At 31.8% G+C, this 18,146-nt stretch overlaps 2 protein-coding genes across 11 annotated transcripts in view; one reads left to right on the forward strand and one right to left on the reverse strand.

Moving 5' to 3' along the window:
- The window catches only part of LOC127708661 (ankyrin repeat domain-containing protein 50-like), a 267,995-nt gene that overhangs the window by 214,541 nt on the left and 35,308 nt on the right, over positions 1 to 18,146 (reverse strand). The gene's annotated exons all lie outside the window — the stretch shown is intronic.
- Positions 1 to 18,146, forward strand: part of LOC127708634 (polycystin-1-like) — a 91,569-nt gene that overhangs the window by 69,701 nt on the left and 3,722 nt on the right. For all 7 annotated transcript variants that reach the window (XM_052213659.1, XM_052213661.1, XM_052213660.1 and 4 more), the window contains 21 exons: positions 458 to 1,497; positions 3,244 to 3,499; positions 6,325 to 6,520; positions 7,151 to 7,459; positions 7,857 to 8,179; positions 8,634 to 8,777; positions 8,967 to 9,107; positions 9,543 to 9,647; positions 9,950 to 10,077; positions 10,302 to 10,502; positions 10,959 to 11,122; positions 11,380 to 11,606; positions 12,097 to 12,207; positions 12,582 to 12,957; positions 13,393 to 13,687; positions 14,193 to 14,284; positions 14,668 to 14,753; positions 14,999 to 15,286; positions 15,713 to 15,847; positions 16,352 to 16,669; positions 17,363 to 17,542. In XM_052213659.1, coding sequence (XP_052069619.1) covers positions 458 to 1,497; positions 3,244 to 3,499; positions 6,325 to 6,520; positions 7,151 to 7,459; positions 7,857 to 8,179; positions 8,634 to 8,777; positions 8,967 to 9,107; positions 9,543 to 9,647; positions 9,950 to 10,077; positions 10,302 to 10,502; positions 10,959 to 11,122; positions 11,380 to 11,606; positions 12,097 to 12,207; positions 12,582 to 12,957; positions 13,393 to 13,687; positions 14,193 to 14,284; positions 14,668 to 14,753; positions 14,999 to 15,286; positions 15,713 to 15,847; positions 16,352 to 16,669; positions 17,363 to 17,542 — 5,115 coding nt within the window. The remainder of the gene's footprint in view (positions 1 to 457; positions 1,498 to 3,243; positions 3,500 to 6,324; positions 6,521 to 7,150; positions 7,460 to 7,856; positions 8,180 to 8,633; positions 8,778 to 8,966; positions 9,108 to 9,542; positions 9,648 to 9,949; positions 10,078 to 10,301; positions 10,503 to 10,958; positions 11,123 to 11,379; positions 11,607 to 12,096; positions 12,208 to 12,581; positions 12,958 to 13,392; positions 13,688 to 14,192; positions 14,285 to 14,667; positions 14,754 to 14,998; positions 15,287 to 15,712; positions 15,848 to 16,351; positions 16,670 to 17,362; positions 17,543 to 18,146) is intronic.

An 18,146-nucleotide genomic window follows, 5' to 3' on the forward strand; every position in this document is an offset into this window, starting at 1 on the left:
AATAGTTACATTCCAAACAAAATTGTGCTACTTTTATATCAAGAAAAATTGAGTATTGATACACAGTATGGTGAAATGCAATTTATCCTTGTGATTGCATTGCCTCTTATCAACAGCATATTAAGTTACTTCATATCAGAATATATGGTCATTTATGGAAATGAGTTTAGTCTTAGCTTGGTATGTCATTGTAAACATTAACCAATGAGAAGATTGAGTTTCCTAGTTGCAGTTGTTGAAATCTTGTTTAGTAAGAGAACCAATCAAAACAGGGTGCTCTTTTCAAAAATGTCCAATCAGATAGTTTCAAGACAAGGTTCACTAATGTAGTCCTCAGAAGTTTGCTTCTGTGGAAATTAAATCCTTACTGAACTCTTAACAAGAAATTTTATAAAAATTTCTGGGAGATAAAATTAAAATTAAAGAATTATATTAGCTATATTTTTTATAATTTCAGAAATATCCTAGAGAATTTCAAACTAGTATATGTCAAACATTGGTTTTGAATGAAGTTGATATCTTAAAGAACGATATGGAATCCCAAGCTGTCCAGGGTGCAGACAAGAGTGAGTTCACCTCAGGTCTTCTTCTAGAGGCTGTATCTAACAACATGGATGCCGTCAATGCAGCAGTATACAGCTCGGTCAATATATCTAACGTCACTTCTCTAGAGAGTAATGCAGTGTCAGATTACAAGCCTGTTATTAGTTCATTGGATTTAACAACAACAACAGCATCTACTGAGGATCACAAACAGAGTATCATTACAAGGGCATTTACATTTGGTGACGATATTGTCATATTGAATTTGAAAACACAACTACCTGCTGAAGACCCTATAGTTATAACATTAGATAGTATAAAAGTATTTGGAAAAAGAACTTGGTCAGATGACATAGAACAAATGTATACATCAGAAGGTTGTGTTGCAGTCCTGAACTCAGAAATGTTAGGTTCTTTATACCCTACAAAAAGTGAAGTCTTCCAAATCATGATGGTTGTACCCCAGAATCCATTTACATGGGGAAGTAGTGGGGATGTGGAACTTAATACTAAAGTGATAGCTGCAGGATTTACAGACACTTCTGGCAATGAAATATCTGTCTCAAATATTCCAACAGGGAAAAAGCCAAAATTTATTATCTTAAAAAATCAGGCAACAGTCTACAACATGACTAATAGTCTAATTAATAGTACAGACTACGCCCCACAAGAAGGTTTAACATTTGCATCAGTAGTTGTGGAGAAAGGATCTGCAAAGAAGGTTGTTATAGATACATCTGACGGGTACGGAGGTTCTGCTCTACATTTACAGATACGATTTGTTGTGGTTGCTAATCCTAGTGCCACAACCAATGCCACAGGAGTTATTAAGACATTTTTAGGAAAAAACTATGAAGCTACAAGGTCCAGCTATGAGACCACGAAAGAGATCAAAGTAGAACATATGGCCACTCAAGCAGATCATAGACTGTATACACTGTTTGTAGATCATAGGTATGTATACACCTATAGGTATTTTCTGAGATTTTGTCTTACCGTTCCTACTCGCTTATTAGTCGGAAAATTGGGAGTAAAATTCATAATCCAGAGAGGGGGACCGACTAATAGACGAGATCTAGCGACCAGAGGAAAAATCCAAGCTTGAGAAAAGTGGTCAGGAGTGAATTTCCTGGTAAAAACTACGTTTTTGATTGCCAAACCTACATAAATCAATAAATAAAAAGTTTTTGTTGAAAATAAATGACTACAATACTGTCTTTGTGTTTTATTTGTTCTTTGGTAAACATTTTCTGCAAATTCGTGTTGAAATTCTACTGTTTCCGGTTTGTGTATTGATTTTCATGGTCACATGGTTTTCCTATAAACCCAAAAGAAGAGCCAAGAACCAAAAATGAAAAGGAGATAACAATGTACCAAATATGTGAAAGGATGTTTTCAGCGGAGTTATTGTGTCATTATTGTGATATCATGATATCAATTCAATGCTTATAAATCATATAATAATCAAAAAATAATTTTAAGATTCATTCCCAAAATCAAAATATTATTCATTAAAGTGTCTCAGGTAAACAAAAATTACAAAATTGATTGACAAGCCAATATAATCCATTGATAACCCCAATTAAGAGACAAAGAGTTGTATTTACTAAAGGTGTGAAAACTATCAGTGATAGGTAAACAGATGACACTAATGAGTTGGAGTTAGTTATTTTAATATAGTGATTAGCTTCACTTAATTTTTTTAATCCTTTAATCATCACAATATAATAAGAATTATGAAGTGTACATGCTCATTTAACACCAAGTTATGTATGCTGTGAAAAATATTTTCATCAAGTGTTGATTGACTTTAAATTTTTCAGGTTCATATTGGTTTATATTCGCTTTTCTCAAACAATAGGTTATTAGTCATACCCTACAAAATCATTGATGCATTATGTAAACAACACATGGCTAATCTAACATTTGAACAGTGAACACCAAGAGAAATGAATACATCTTTATTATTAACAGCAATATAAATTATCATGATGAGCATCAACTAAATTCAAACCAAACAAACATTAATGCAGAAATGAATATTATTCCTGGATTTGCATTGGTTTTACCGGCGTTCAGTTACTGTCAGCTGAAAAAAAAATGCCCAAATTTTGTCCGACTTATACGAGGGTCAAGACTAAATCCTTAGAATTTGGAGCTGAAAAGGGCCCCCGACTTATAGTAGGATCGACTATTAGGCGAGTATCTACGGTATATATATCTGCCACCTACTCATATTTAATTTGCATCTGCCAAGTTATAACTTCTACCAAGTTTTTGGTACCGTAGTAAAACGGGAAGTCAGATAAAATCACTTATGACCTTTGCATAGTTTTATAACTAATGAAGAATTGATAATAGAATAAGTAGTTCTTTTTTTTCATGTTTTCATTTTGAGTTTTGATTTGGAAGTAGTTTGATTCATTATCTCATTATGCCTAGATACTATGATTATTTGAGGTTATACATGTATGAAACTTATAAAATGTTCATGACAAAAAAAAACAAGGGACTAAATTTAATTTATGCATCTTGTACTCATTTTAAAAAATTTATATCTTGTCAGTTATGCTCTAAACCGAATATTTGATAAGCAATTAAAATCGAATGAACAAAAATTTAGTCACTGAAAACAAGGTTTTGACTCCCAGAGAGATTGTCTCTAAATTTAATATCAATTTTTCCAATTTTCTTTTATAGTGAATTTGACACTGATGCATCCTATGCTGTGACTGTGTACAATGACGATCCTAATTATGATGTCAACATCAGTGCTGCCATCTACTACTCCACATGTCAATTCTTTGATACATCAGCTAACTCGTGGGATACAAATGGATGCTCACCTACTGATGAGTCAATCGAAAAGTATGCTGTGTGTGAATGCGAGCACTTAACACCATTTGGAGGAGGAATGTTGGCTCCACCAAACACTCTGAGCTTTGCTGACTTAGTGGTAGGTTTCTGAACATATAATGAATTATGTAATTTGATAGTAGTCATTTAAACGATAAAGGTTTCAACTGGTTTGTAGACTTTTTTCAAATTTAAGAGCATTTTTCTCTCCTATGGTTCAAACATTTGATGTTTTTGTTTCTGGCTTAAAACTATCAAACTATAGTAATGCCAAAATAAAGACCAGTATAAAATTGAGTACAGTGTGTCTTATTTACTAGCCTTTTCAAACATAAATAACTCAAACTTTTATTATACGACTGCAAAAAAATTTTTGTGGTCGTATATTGGTATGACGTTGGCGTCGTCGTCGTCCGGCGTCGTCGTCGTCGTCGTAGTCGTCGTCGTAGTCGTCGTCGTCTGGCGTCGTCCGGCGTCGTCCGAAGACACATTGGTTTTCGCACTCTAACTTTAGTTTAAGTTAATGGATCTCTATGAAATTTTACCACAAGGTTCAATACCACAAAAGGAAGGTTGGGATTGTTTTTGGGGGTTATGGTACCAACAGTAAAGGAATTAGGGGCCAAAAAGGGGCCAAAAATAAGCATTTTTGTAACTTCCAGACATAACTTGTGTGTTAGTGTATGGATCTCTCTGACATTGTACCACAAGGTTCCATATCACAAAAGGAATGCTGGGATTGATTTTGGGGGTAATTGCCTCAAAATTTTAGGAATTAGGGGCCAAAAAAGGGGCAAAAAACAAGCATTTTTCTAGTTTCATAACAATAACTTGTGTGTAAGTGTATGGATCTTTCTGAAATTGTACTACAAGGTTCCATATCACAAAGGGAAAGCTGGAATTGAGTTTGGGGGTAATTGCCGAAACATTTAGGAATTGGGGGCCAAAAAGGGGCCAAAAATAAGCATTTTTCTAGTTTCCAGACAATAACTTGTGTTCAAGTGTATGGATCTCTCTGAAATTGTACTGCGAGGTACCATACCACAAAGGGAAGGCTGGGATTGATGATGGGGGTAATTGCCTCAATATTTTAGGAATCAGGGGCCAAAAAGGGGCAAAAAACAAGCATTTTTCTAGTTTCAGGACAATAACTTGTGTGTAAGTGTATGGATCTTTCTGAAATTGTACTACAAGGTTCCATATCACAAAGGGAAAGCTGGGTTTGAGTTTGGGGGTAATTGCCCTAAACGTTTAGGAATTTGGGGCCAAAAAGGGGCCAAAAAACACATTTTTCTAGTTTCCAGACAATAACTTGTGTTCAAGTGTATGGATCTCTCTGAAATTGTACTGCAAGGTACCATTCCACAAAGGGAAGACTGGGATTGAGTTTTGGGGTGATGAATCATAAGGGGGTTCAAAATATTTGTGGGGGGGGGGATTTTTTTTTTTTTCATTTTTTTTTTCTTTTAAAATTTTCCATTTTAAGTTGGTTATTTCTGATTTATATTTAAAAGCAAATAATAATGATATGGTAGGAGATACACACCAAACAGGATGTGTAAATTATTATATAATAAGTATTGTGCAATAGCAAGAAATTTTCAATTGCGCAGTATTGCACAATAGCAAGAAATCTTCAATTGCACAGTATTGCGCAATAGCAAGAAATCTTCAATTGCACAGTATTGCTCAATAGCAAGAAATATCCAATAGCACAATATTGCGCAATAGCAAGAAATTGTCAATTGTACAGTATTGCGCAATAGCAAGAAATATTTAATTGCACAGTATTGTGCAAAAGAAGATACTTCGTATAAATTGCTTATTTCTTGACCAATTTCAATGGGGTTTTATTCTTGAATTCTTGGGTTTCTTTAATATGCTGAATCTAACCGTGTATTTAGTTTTTGGATTTTGGGCCCCGTTTTTTTAATTGGTCCAAATTGAGGTCCAAAGGGTCCAAAATTAAACTTTGTTTGATTTCATCAAAAATTGAATTATTGGGGTTCTTTGATATGCCGAATCTAACCATGTATTTAGATTCTTAATTTTTGGTTCCGTTTTCAAATTGGTCTACATTAAGGTCCAAAGGGTCCAAAATTAAACTTAGTTTGATTTTAACAAAATTTGAATTCTTAGGGTTCTTTGATATGCTGAATCTAAACATGTATTTAGATTTTTGATTATGGGCCCAGTTTTCAAGTTGGTCCAAATCGGGGTCCAAAATTAAACTTTGTTTGATTTCAACAAAAATTGAATATATGGGGTTCTTTGATATGCTGAATCTAACCATGTATTTAGATTTTTTATTTTTGGGCCGCGTTTTCAACTTTGTCCACATTGAGGTCAAAAGGGTCCAAAATTAAACTTTGTTTGATTTCATCAAAAATTGAATTCTTGGGGTTCTTTGATATGCTGAATCTAATCATGTATTTAGATTTTGGATATTGGACCATAATAGGTGAATGTCCAATTTAAAATTTTTAAGTTCTTAGACCACATTCATTCTGTGTCAGAAACCTATGCTGTGTCAAATATTTAATCACAATCCAAATGCAAAGCTGTATCAAGCTTGAATGTTGTGTCCATACTTGCCCCAACTGTTCAGGGTTCGACCTCTGCGGTCGTATCAAGCTGCGCCCTGCGGAGCATTTTATAGAAAATTGGTAAAAGTAAGGCATTTTTCTAATAGCTCATATTTGTAATCAATTTTACCAGATTATTTTCAGTAAAGTGGAATACAAAAACATGTTACCATTTATTTCTTATCATGATTATGTTTTGAAGTTTTACATAATTTGAAATGCCAAAACCTATTGCTATATGAAGGTATCTGTCTTTCTATAATATGCAAGTCATTAGAAATCAGATTTCCTATGATTTAAAATATATATAATTACTGAAACTTTTATACCTTTATTGCAGAATCTTGATTTGGTGAACAATCCGGTCGTGTTTGTGACATGTTCTTTGATATTTGTGGTGTATGTGATAGCAGTAATTATCTGTCGTCGACTAGATCGCAGTAACCTTGAAAGAATATCTTCTATACCCTTATGTGGTAAAGATGGATCCTTTAAATATGAAGTGACTGTAGTCACGGGTAGACAACCTGGTGCAGGTATGTAAACATATAAAAATGTGGAGAAGTAGTATGATTGTCAATGAAACATCTATCCACCAGAATTTAAATGACGAAGATATAAGCAATTATAGGTCACAGTACAGGCTTTAAAAATGAAAAAAAAACCTATACTATATAGTCAGCTATTAAAGGCCCAGAAAAAAGTGAAACCGTTCTAAGAAGAAAACTAATGGCCTTTTATAACAATAAGATTTACGAAAAACTATCTATATTTAATAAATAAACAGACTTTTGAAATGGTATAAAAGAAAGGTTCAAGATAAAGTAATGAAATTGTTTAAATATTTTTCAATACAATGAATATTATAATTGAAAATAAACATCTATAACATAAGCAGTGAATGAATGCTGTGTTTGAAAACGTTAAAAATATTTTCATTTGTTTCTAAATTTACAGTAATAACTCAAAATTCAAATTGAACTATTTTTCGAGTTCAATTATCATAGTAGGATTGTAATCAAACACAACAAAAAAGCAAATATGAAATAGAAGTATGAGATTTGTAACAGGTTTCTTTTTCTTTTTTTGGAAACATTTTAGAACCAAAAGTAAAGTCATTGGTGCAAAATATTTGTGGTTATATTTCCTTATCTTTTTATAAACAGGAACTACTGCAAATGTTGGTCTCAGATTGTACGGAGAATATGGGAGAACAAATTCTAAACAACTTGATAAAAAGTGGGCATTTCAAAGAAACTGTCAGGACACATTTATCATGGCACATGACACAAACCTTGGAAATATTGAAAAGTTGATGATTTGGCATGACAACTCTGGACTGGATCCTAGCTGGTACCTCATTCAAGTTATAGTCAAAGATTTGCAGACGGACCATAAATATTACTTCTTTGCTAATTTCTGGATGTCACTAGAAATAGAAAAAGGTTTTATCCAGAAAGAATTATTAGCTGCAGGTAAGTCATACCATTAGTTAGTTTTTTTTAAACCTTTTCAAAGATATGCAAAATTTAGTCAGGAAATTGAAAAAAACTTTGTTGAATGAGTTGCACTGAGCATATTTGTTTTTTTTCTTTTAGCTAATTTTCATTTGTAAAAGCAGAATTTGATTTGCAAGTGTTTAACAAAATACAAAATCATATAGGCTTTCATGCAATGTTTGTTAAAACAGAAAATCAAGTAATGACAAAAATACAATTTTCCCTCAATCCACAAAATTTATACCCTTGAAAAAAATGAATGCACAGAACATGTTGTAAACTGTAAGAAGTTATGAAATAGAGAACATAGGTTAATTAAAAGTAGATTGATATAAAAAAAAAAAATGGTTGATTTACTTTTAATTTTTTGTAGGATCTTCAGAAATTCAGAAATTTGGCAGAATGTTTGGCAGAGCTGTTTCTAACTGCATGGCAGATCGTCATTTATGGTATTCTGTCATTGATCGACCAGCTATGAGCAGGTTTACACGTGTCCAGCGAGCTACCTGTGTCGTGACTATTCTTTACACATTCATGGCAATCAATGCTATCTGGTATGGACTGTTGAAACAAGAGGATAATGGAAATGTATCATCCTTTGGCTGGGAAGAAGTAGTTCTATCTCTTGTTACCAATGTAATAGCCTTCCCATTCACTCTCATAATCATCTGGATGTTTAAGAGAAGTAAATCTAAGGTAAGAAATCTAAAGGAATAAAGAATTCTATGTGTCCCTCTTACCAGGACAGTGGGTGCTTGTTCTCTATTTGCAGTATCATGTGTTCATAAGCCATTTATATAAACCTTCTTTTTAGAGGATTTAGCTTATATAATTTACATAAGGTTTGTAAATGTGAAATATGTGTCTACAACGACCAGTTTCAAATCAACTTGAAGATAGATATTTTTCATTGAGATAAGCGATCAGAAGTCACATGATAACTTTCACACATATCTCAATATGAGTAAAAACTAACTATATATCAGTACATAAACAAATCTCAATTCATTTATGAAATATGTATTGTTATATATTACAGAATAACATATTTGAGCGTGTATTGTTATATATTACAGAATAACATATTTGAGCATGTATTGTTATATATTACAGAATAACATATTTGAGCATGTATTGTTATATATTACAGAATAACATATTTGAGCCAGCACAGAGAGTAGGAACAGCCCAGACTATTGAGATAGACTATGATCCTAACTTGGCTGGTTCCTTCAAAACCAATGATGAATTAATTTCATACTATGACAGAGAAAGTACAACAGACTCATTAGTGGTAAGATTTTATTTATAGACAAATGTCAACAAAATATGTCAAATTTACAATTCTAAATAGTTCAGAGCATAAACAAATTGTGAAGAATGAGACCAGCAAAGATCTGTTATATATTGTGTCATTAATTTATTAGATTTTTGCAACTTTTGTGTTGTTACAGTGTGTATAATTGTGTATTTATGTTGGCAGGAATCAAGTATGACCCACAACCATCTAAGGAGAAGTAGAACATTGAAGATGACAAGACAAGCCACAGATGATAGTCTTACTAAAGCTGTGAACTCCATTGACAGTGGTATCGGAAGTATGGGAGCTAGTACAGAAAGCAAGGTACTCATTGCTTGTAGTCTTACAGTAAAGGAAAAATATTTTATCTCCATTGTTTTCTTGATAATCTGTGTTGATTCCTGTGGATTTATTTGTATTCTTAATATACAAATTTTTGTTGATTTGTTGGATTATAGGGGATCCAAGAATGAAGTGTTCAACAAATATTTTGTATAGTATTTTAAGCAATCTTGGTTAAAACCACTATTTTTCCTCATTCTGTGAAAGTTGATTCACAGTATTTACCTTGGTAAAAAATAATTGAAAATCCATAAAAAGTGTACATTATTTTGTTCATATTTTATGTTTTTATGAAATAAAAAAAGAAAAGAAACACACTTAAAAAAAAAAGAAGAAATTATTCACAATAGTGGAACATTAACAACATAATGAATGGCGATTTATAATTGTGGTAAACATTTGATATTTATTTTACAGTTAAAGAGAACCAACAATCCAACTTTATGGTCTAAAACAGAAGTAGGTCATAAAGATGAAACATACATTACCAAGACTGAAAACAATACAGACAAAAAAGAGGAGGTATGCTATAATAAACTTAATAGTTGTATAGCAACATAATTTTTTCCACGGAACATACCTAAAAAGTTAGCATGCAATATTCACCAATATTATGCAAAATATGTGAAAGGAATTATTGTAATTTTCCAGAAGTTTTTAAAAAAAAATTTTGAAAGGGAAACATTATGGTAAAGGAATAAACATAAATTGTAAAAAAAATAAAGACTAAGTAGAGTAGTAGGAAGACAAAAGACATATTAACAAATAACAAACATATTTGAACAGATGTTGAATAAGTGAAATATATATTTGCTACATTTTAGATGAAGGAGGTAGCTGATGGAATTCTTCAGTATTTAGATGATGTTGAGTCTGAATGTATGACTAAAGAACAATCTGTTATACAGAAACGTAACAGTATGGGAGGAGGAGGAGGAAAATCAACACTCAAGTAAGTTATGAACAGGAAAGACAATCATTCAGTGACATACTTAAATGTGAGGAGAAAAGAATTGTAGATGATCATAATGTTATTCTATCTTCTGCATACTTTTTTAGGTGTATTAAGGGTAAGAAAAAATATGATACAATACAATGAAAATCTGTTATTAAGGGTATGATAAAATATGATACAATAAAATGAAAATCTACAGTCTAAGAATTTTTGTATTGTAGAAGAACGGGTACAAAGAAAAATGAATGGAAAGAAATAGATGATATCCTTAATTCAGACAATGAAGGAAAACAATCAAGATCTCGTCCATTACGTAAGAAGGATTCTACCAGTACCATTGGTTCTTATGGTAAACCTGGATCATCACAGTCAGGCAAGGGATATAACCCAAGGGAAGACCCTACAATTAATGGACAAGACAGGTACCTAGCAGATTTTTTTGTGTTTAATACGTTATGTGCTGTGTTCTTAAAACGAGAAGTCTGAATGCCTTTGAAAATTTTATCCCAAATATTATGTACCAAAATTTAGAATTAAAAACACTTTAGAAATACAATAAAGCATAAAAAGTTACAGGAATTACTTAAAATATTTGACAGACCACACCAAACAACAAGCAGTTCCTTAAAGAAGATAGATTTACAACCAAATTCACACAACATTGAACAACTCATGGTTATAGTCCAGCAGTAGATAATTAACATCTTGTGCTATTTTTAGTGATCATGTGATTATTTATGCTATAGATATTTAAGTAAAGATGAAATAAGTTGTCTGTTATAAAGATTTGAGAGAAAAAATTTCAGTTTACTTACACTAAGTGGATTTCTAGTTGAAAAGGTGGCCTTCACTGTTAATTTGTTCTTTCCATATTTTAGAAAACTGCCCTCTGCAGGAAGTACTTTCATGTGGGCCAATAAACTGAGAGCCTCTAGTTCAATGGACTCTACTACAATCCAAGGTACTTCCATGCCTGCAGTAGAAGGAATTGGTCCATTAGAACCAGACATGGGACTAGCCCAGCAGTCCAGTGAAGGATTGGGTATGTTACAGAGAGTTCTTTTTATATCGCTTCACTGAAAATGTGTTCAAATTAGTAAATGTTTGTGTTTTTATGAAATGCTTTGAAAATTGTCTTTATATGAGTATATTTATTGTATGACCTTGACTTTCTCTTAGATCTATGTTTCATGGACCTTAATCAATTCCATGCTTAAGTATTTAAAACCTTGGCACTTGTATTCTCTAGATAATACATTTTCATTTGTTTTATGTCATTGTTTTGATATTTATTTTCAGATCGAGAAGATCTTCTATTACTAGAAAAGCGTGAAGATTCTAAGAGTTGTACATTACCTGCCTGGTTTGTCTATGTTGCTTATGTGATCTGCTTTGTACTGTGTGTCACCTCAGTCATCATGGTTATCTTGTACGGACAGACATTTGGAGCAGATATAGCACTGCAATGGATATTGGCATTACTGTTCTGTATTGCTATGTCATTCATTATTATAGAACCATTAAAGGTATGTGAACATGATAAGTAATGTTAGCCAGATGTCAATTTTTTACTTCAATGCTTCAAACCGCATAATGACTAGCCTTTTGATATACTGTTTCCTGAATCCACATGATTTAATGCACACCAAGTTGTTTCAAAATATACCATTTAAAATTGAATCTACTTCCCCAATTGTATCTTCTGACAGCTTTTAAAAAAACGTTGTTTAATGAATAGAATTTTTACTTAAATGTTAATGGACTTCTGGAAATGATGTTGCATCATTGGAAGATATCTATAATGGAAGTTCTGAATAGTCCAGACATCAAATCTTAATATTCCTACTTCCTGGTTTCTTTTACATACTTATCTGTTAATTGCTATGTTTGATTCGATTCCATAATACTTGTATCATTTTATGAAGAATTGTAATGTTTTTTTAGGCATTATGTGCTGTCTTATTTGGTTCCACTATATTATTGTCAAATTCATAAAGAGTTGTAATGTTTTTTTAGGCATTAGTAATAGCATTCTATGCATCAAGTGTACTGAAGAAAGAAGATACAATTGACGATGATGCTATAGATATACAACCAACAGTGGATACATCTAATGAAACAGTCAAGGTAAATATCTAAATTAAACAGGAAAAAAATTAAAATTAAAAAGGAGGTGGGACAGATGTAAATAAAACAACAACCCAACAACACAAAAAACAAATAGACCTCTTGTGGTTAAGTTTGTTTTGGTGTTGCATGTTGCATAGATTGTCATATGAATGATCTAGTCTGGAAATTAACCATAAGACAAGGGGGAAGCCCCATTGTCCTCCTTTTAAAGTTCATTATGTAGTCATGAAATTCACTTTTGAATGAAAAGTAAAGTGTTGAAAACTCATATAAAAATTGAACAAATTTATAGTTAACAGTGTAAAATTGGTTTTAATTTTAATCCTGTAGTCTTTGTTTGGTGGCTTTCTTCATTAAATGAAATATTTCAGGAAAACAAGTTTACACCACTAGCAGGGTTTGCCCTATTGAATGCCAAAGAAGAAGGTCACAAGATACTGAGAATGAGACTGATGCTCAGACAGTTTACAGCATACATATTCTACCTCTGGTTGGTGATGACACTGTGCTATGTCAACTTCAGTTATGATACATATCTTTTCAAGACATCGGTTGATAACTCCATAATTCAGCCAACAATACCTGGTACAGAGAAATCATTTGTTAACATGAGTAATGTTGATGATTTCTGGGCATGGAGCCAGTCTGTACTGGTTTCTGGTTTACATCATAGAGAGCTGTATACAGATTTAGAATTCGGAACACTACTTGGAGTGGCACGTATGAGACTTGTCAGAAGTGTTGAAGGTAAAAATAAATGTTAAAACACACAACTAGAAAAATTTATATTTTTAATGAATAGCTAAGATAGTTTAGGAATATTTTATAAGCACATTGATGTTTTTGTTTATGCAAAATCTTAAGCTTCTCGCACCAGTTTTCAAAAGTTAAGATTGGACAGTTTAAAAAATATACTGTTATTTATATACGAAATGACTTATAATTAGAATAAAATGGTTAATGAGATACATTTTTTTAAATACAACATAGATGCCGTTGAAGCCAAGTCTTTATCTTTTTGTCTAGTTACCATAACAGTCGTAAATTAAACAAAAAACTCAAATAAGAAAATAATTACTTTAAAAATAAATGAATGTTAAATTTTGTTTTTAAAATTATTGTTATTGTCAAAAGGGAAAATATGTTCCTCATAAACATTCAAATGAACTATCTTCTTTCTAGAACCATGTCCTGCAACAGAACACCCACTACACTCTGGTCTGGACAGCCTTACTAACAGGACATGTTGGGGTAACTATGGTTACAATGAAGATGAAATTAACTATAGTGAAGGATGGAATTATTCACAGAATTTGTCATGGAGATATTCTACTGGTTCCCAAACAGGAAGTAAAACTCGCTATGGTTATGTATATACGTATGGCGGAGGAGGGTATGTCCAGCAACTAGGGACAACATACAATGATACTCTTACAAAATTACAAGACTTACAGGCTAAAAATTGGATTGATGAAAAGTAAGTTGTATTTGCTTTATATAGAATGTATTGCAGTATTAAGGATTGGCATCATGAAGTTTCAACGATTTAGAGAAATCTAATGAAAAACATTTTGTTTCCTTTCTTTGTCCAAAAATCTACTTAGGATATCTTATCTAAGATGTCCTACTTTTATTTTATCTAAGAAGTCCTACTTTTATTATACTTTAAAGTACAGTTCCTGTTTTCTTGTTAGGAGTCCAGTTCAGTTAGATCATTATTGTTCATTTAGTATGTATATTTGCACATTGTCATTGTAAATAAATCTAGCTTAAATTTCCGAAACACTTGTTTAAGAGTTTATGATATATAACCTGACTTGCAACTGAAATATTTGATTTATAAAAAATGCAGGTCTGAAACAGAATTTGTAAGAAAATGTATGTTAATTTAAAAAGAAATCATAAGCCTATCGATCAAGAGTTGTACAGATTTTTTCAGGAGTTATATACCTTATTACGATACATGTGTACTTTATTTTCAGAACAAGAGCAATATTTATAGATTTTACCATGTATAGTGCTGCCAATGATCTAACCACTGTTGTCAACTTAATGATAGAGTTCCCACTTACAGGTATGTCAAACTAAAACCATAATACAGTCGTGCCTATAGCTAACTATTCACAGGTATGTCATGCTCAGACTAGATTGATATGCAGGTATGCCATACTTAAAACAAATTACAAGTGTGCCAAACAAAAACCATTTTACAGGTAGTCTGTACTTTATAAATGTTATCAGTATTGTTGAAACAAGTAATTTGTGGATATTCAGGAGGGAAAAAAAGCTGTTTATATTTAGGGATATTAGTCATGCTTGTACGATGAAAATATAAAAGCTATATGGTAGTTTTTGAAATAGATTTTCATAGAAATGGTATGTTTTATTTTAGAAGTTTCATCGACAGAAAAATTATCTTTAAAACTTGTGTACATGTGTTTTTCTGAATCTTTTCAGGTGGTTTGAACACTTCCTCAGATATACAGAGTCAAATATTACTTAGATTTGTACAAGAGGTTGTGGATCCATTAATGGTCTGCCAGGTACGTTATTATATTTTTTTCTTCTGTAAGCTTGAAGTATACTATTTTAGATAGCTAATTATTCCTATTAGCTTTTTTTTATGATATATATTTTTGTTGTCTTCTCAAGAATACAAATGTTTTTTTTTTTATTTTCTTATTATGAAGAAATACTGCAGTTTTTCATACTTGTACCAATTTGATAATTTGTATAAATATCGTTGAGATATTGTAATGACAGTAAGATTTTACTTTGATCTTTACAGTGTATCCTGTTCTTAGTGAATATCTACCTTGTTTGCCATATTTTCAATGCAATCAAAGACCACAGAAAGGAATATTTCACCCATCCCTGGAACTGGTTTGAGATGCTGACTACACTTATGGCCATTGTTATCAATGGATTATATATTGGTTGTGTGGCAGAGGCTTCCAGTACCTTCAACGACTACTTTAACAACAAAAATGGCTTCACTAATTTCGAGGCTATCTCTGATACACATGTTGCTATGAGATATATTCAAGGCATTCTTATATTCTGCCTTATGATAAAGGTATGATATTTTAAAATAAGCTTTAATTGATGTTTCTTCTAAAGCTCATATAACAGAGAAAAAAATGCATAAAGTTTCTTGTGACTTTTGTCTACTACAACATTATTTTAACTGAACCCAGTTAATTTTTGCAAGTCAAATATTACAAATGTAGCAATCTTTATTTTATACTCATTTGCTGTAAAGCTTGTTATCATCTCAGAGATTAAAACATAATCTATGTAATTAATGTTATGATATTATGGATTTTTTCATATTGATTACCGGTATAATAAAATTTGAAGGGATTTTTTTAATGAAATTTGTGGAAGATTAAAAACAGTTGAATAATTTACCCCTCAAAAAAATTATTTGGTGTTGGAATACACATGTATGTTTTTATTCAAGTTCTGTAATATTTAAAATTTATCAATTTGCTTTATTCAGGTTGTGAAACAGTTAAGATTTGTCAAATTCCTATATGTGTACGAGAGAACATTGAGTGATGCCTGTGGTAAGCTGGCTGGAATAGCTGTCATCTTTATCATCCTTTTCTGTACATTTGCCATGGCAGGATACCTGGTATGTATCATACAGGCTGAACCATTTATTATTTGAACCTACCTATTTATTTAGAGGTCAGAAGTGGTGTATGTATCAATGTTGGCAGTAAATGGAAACAAAATTAGTCATCAAATAATCTTTTACAATCTATACACAAAACAGCTGGCCCTAAATTAGTTTACTTATTGTAAATCATATTAGTTTTTTTCCAATTGCAAGATAAGAGTAAGCAATTTATCATTGGAACATTATTTACAATTCTATTATATAAATCAAGTTTAATCTGAATGTCAGTCCAATGTATTACAGTACACTTTATATGGACATTAAATGGGTAAAACTCTACAATCATTCTTTCTTCATGTAAAATATGTACACTCTTCTGTAGCACAGAGCTTGTCTTTGCTTTTGGTCATCTTCATACATCTACAGAACAATTTTCCAAAAGTCTTAAAATTTTGAATTCTATACAAAAACCTTAACTTTTATAGGAACTTATGTACATAATTTAATGAATTTCAGTGGTATGGAAGATCTATAGATGGTTTTGAGACATACTGGCACACGTTGACCTCTCTCACAGGAATGTTACATGGACATTATTCATTCTGGAAGTTAATGGATCACCAACCAATCTTCTCTCATTTCTTCTTATACTTCTATTATGCCTTCTGCTATGGAATTACCATGGCATTAATAATATCTGTCCTGACCAATACATACAAAACAACCAAAGGTCAGATGTACTTTAAAGCTACCATGGATATGCAAGATTATGAGATGGTAGAGTTTATGATGAAGAGATTTAAACTATGGGCAGGGTTAGATAAACCTAAACAGGTATGTCTTCTTGTTGCATAATTAAATATCCAGTTATGTGAACCATTATGATCAATACCATTTTGTGTGAAATGTTTATGTACCGGTAGTCAATTAAAAAAAGAAGTTGGAATGATCATGATGAGTACATGCAAAACTTATGAAATGTTTTAATTGAGATATATATAATTCAATAGAGGAATACAACAATTTCAAACTCTTAGATAAGTGTATATGAATAGGTGAGGATTTTGGAAAGGCCAAAGAGACGGCAGCCCAAGGACATAGAAAAAACTTATAGAAATGAAAATGAATATGTCAAGCTGTAAATAAGTTCTGAGTTTAGAAAAGTTTTTATTAAATTTAACATAAACTAAATTAAAGAACTACCATTAAATCAACAAAGAACATTGATATATATCTATGAGGTTACTGACTTGAACAGGCACATACACATGTTGCAGGGTTAGACTAGCTAAGCTGTTAGCCCTTTCCTTCATAAATTCAATAAAAGAAAAAACAAAAAGTAGATAAATGGCAGCATGATCAACTATCTTGGTAAGAATTTTGGATTACAAGTGCACATAGAAAAGTGAACCGTGTTTGAAATAGGATTTTTATTTTTGCGAAACCTTTCCCATCTCAATTTTCACAATAATAAACCTCGCAAAATTTCTTAATTTACAGTACATCATATCCTTTTATTATTAATAGGGAATAAGAAGAGTACACTTTGACAGAAGACAGTTTTCTGCATCTAGTAGATCTAGTCGTCCATCTAGCAGAGATTCTAACTTGAGTTACGATCCATTTGAAACCAATCCAAGAACAACCATCAAAGCTGCTGATCGTTTGGAGGCCACATGGGAAGATGCTTTGTGTACACTGGAAAGAGTAAGATTAATAGAAATCAATGCAGTTTTTAACCTATAACAATTAAAGAGCACAAAGTGATACAACAGAAGTTAACAAATCAGATCAGTTACTGTCCATTAATAATGAACAAGATTGAAAAAAAAATTAGTAAAAACAAACATTTTTCATTGACAGTAACTGATCAATACTATAACTAATGAACAAGATAGAAAAAAAATTCAAAAAACAAACAACTTACGACTGATGACAATTGAAACTGAAAAACTGATGGACAGAAAGGCATTTTTTTAAGAAGGGTATTAAATACCGCTAAATTAACTTAACACTTAAGTGAACTGCAACTTTTATTTGTCGACATGTTTCGCCAATTAGATCGGCGTATTCAGGACCTAATCTACAAAACATTTCGACAAATAAAAGTTGCCGTTCACTTAAGTGTTAATGTCAATTTAGCGGTATTTAATATATTTTTTATTTGACAACCCTGTATACCACTTAAGAGGCGTTGTTTCAGCAGTTCTTTATTTAAGAAGGGTATTGTTTAAATCAAACTTGACCATTTTGTTAATGTTTAAGTTTCTTCATATATATGGTTGGATTTGACTATGTTGGAGCCACTTGA

This window comes from Mytilus californianus, unplaced genomic scaffold, assembly GCF_021869535.1.
Source record: "Mytilus californianus isolate M0D057914Y unplaced genomic scaffold, xbMytCali1.0.p SCAF_7, whole genome shotgun sequence".
Lineage (NCBI taxonomy): Eukaryota > Metazoa > Mollusca > Bivalvia > Mytilida > Mytilidae > Mytilus > Mytilus californianus.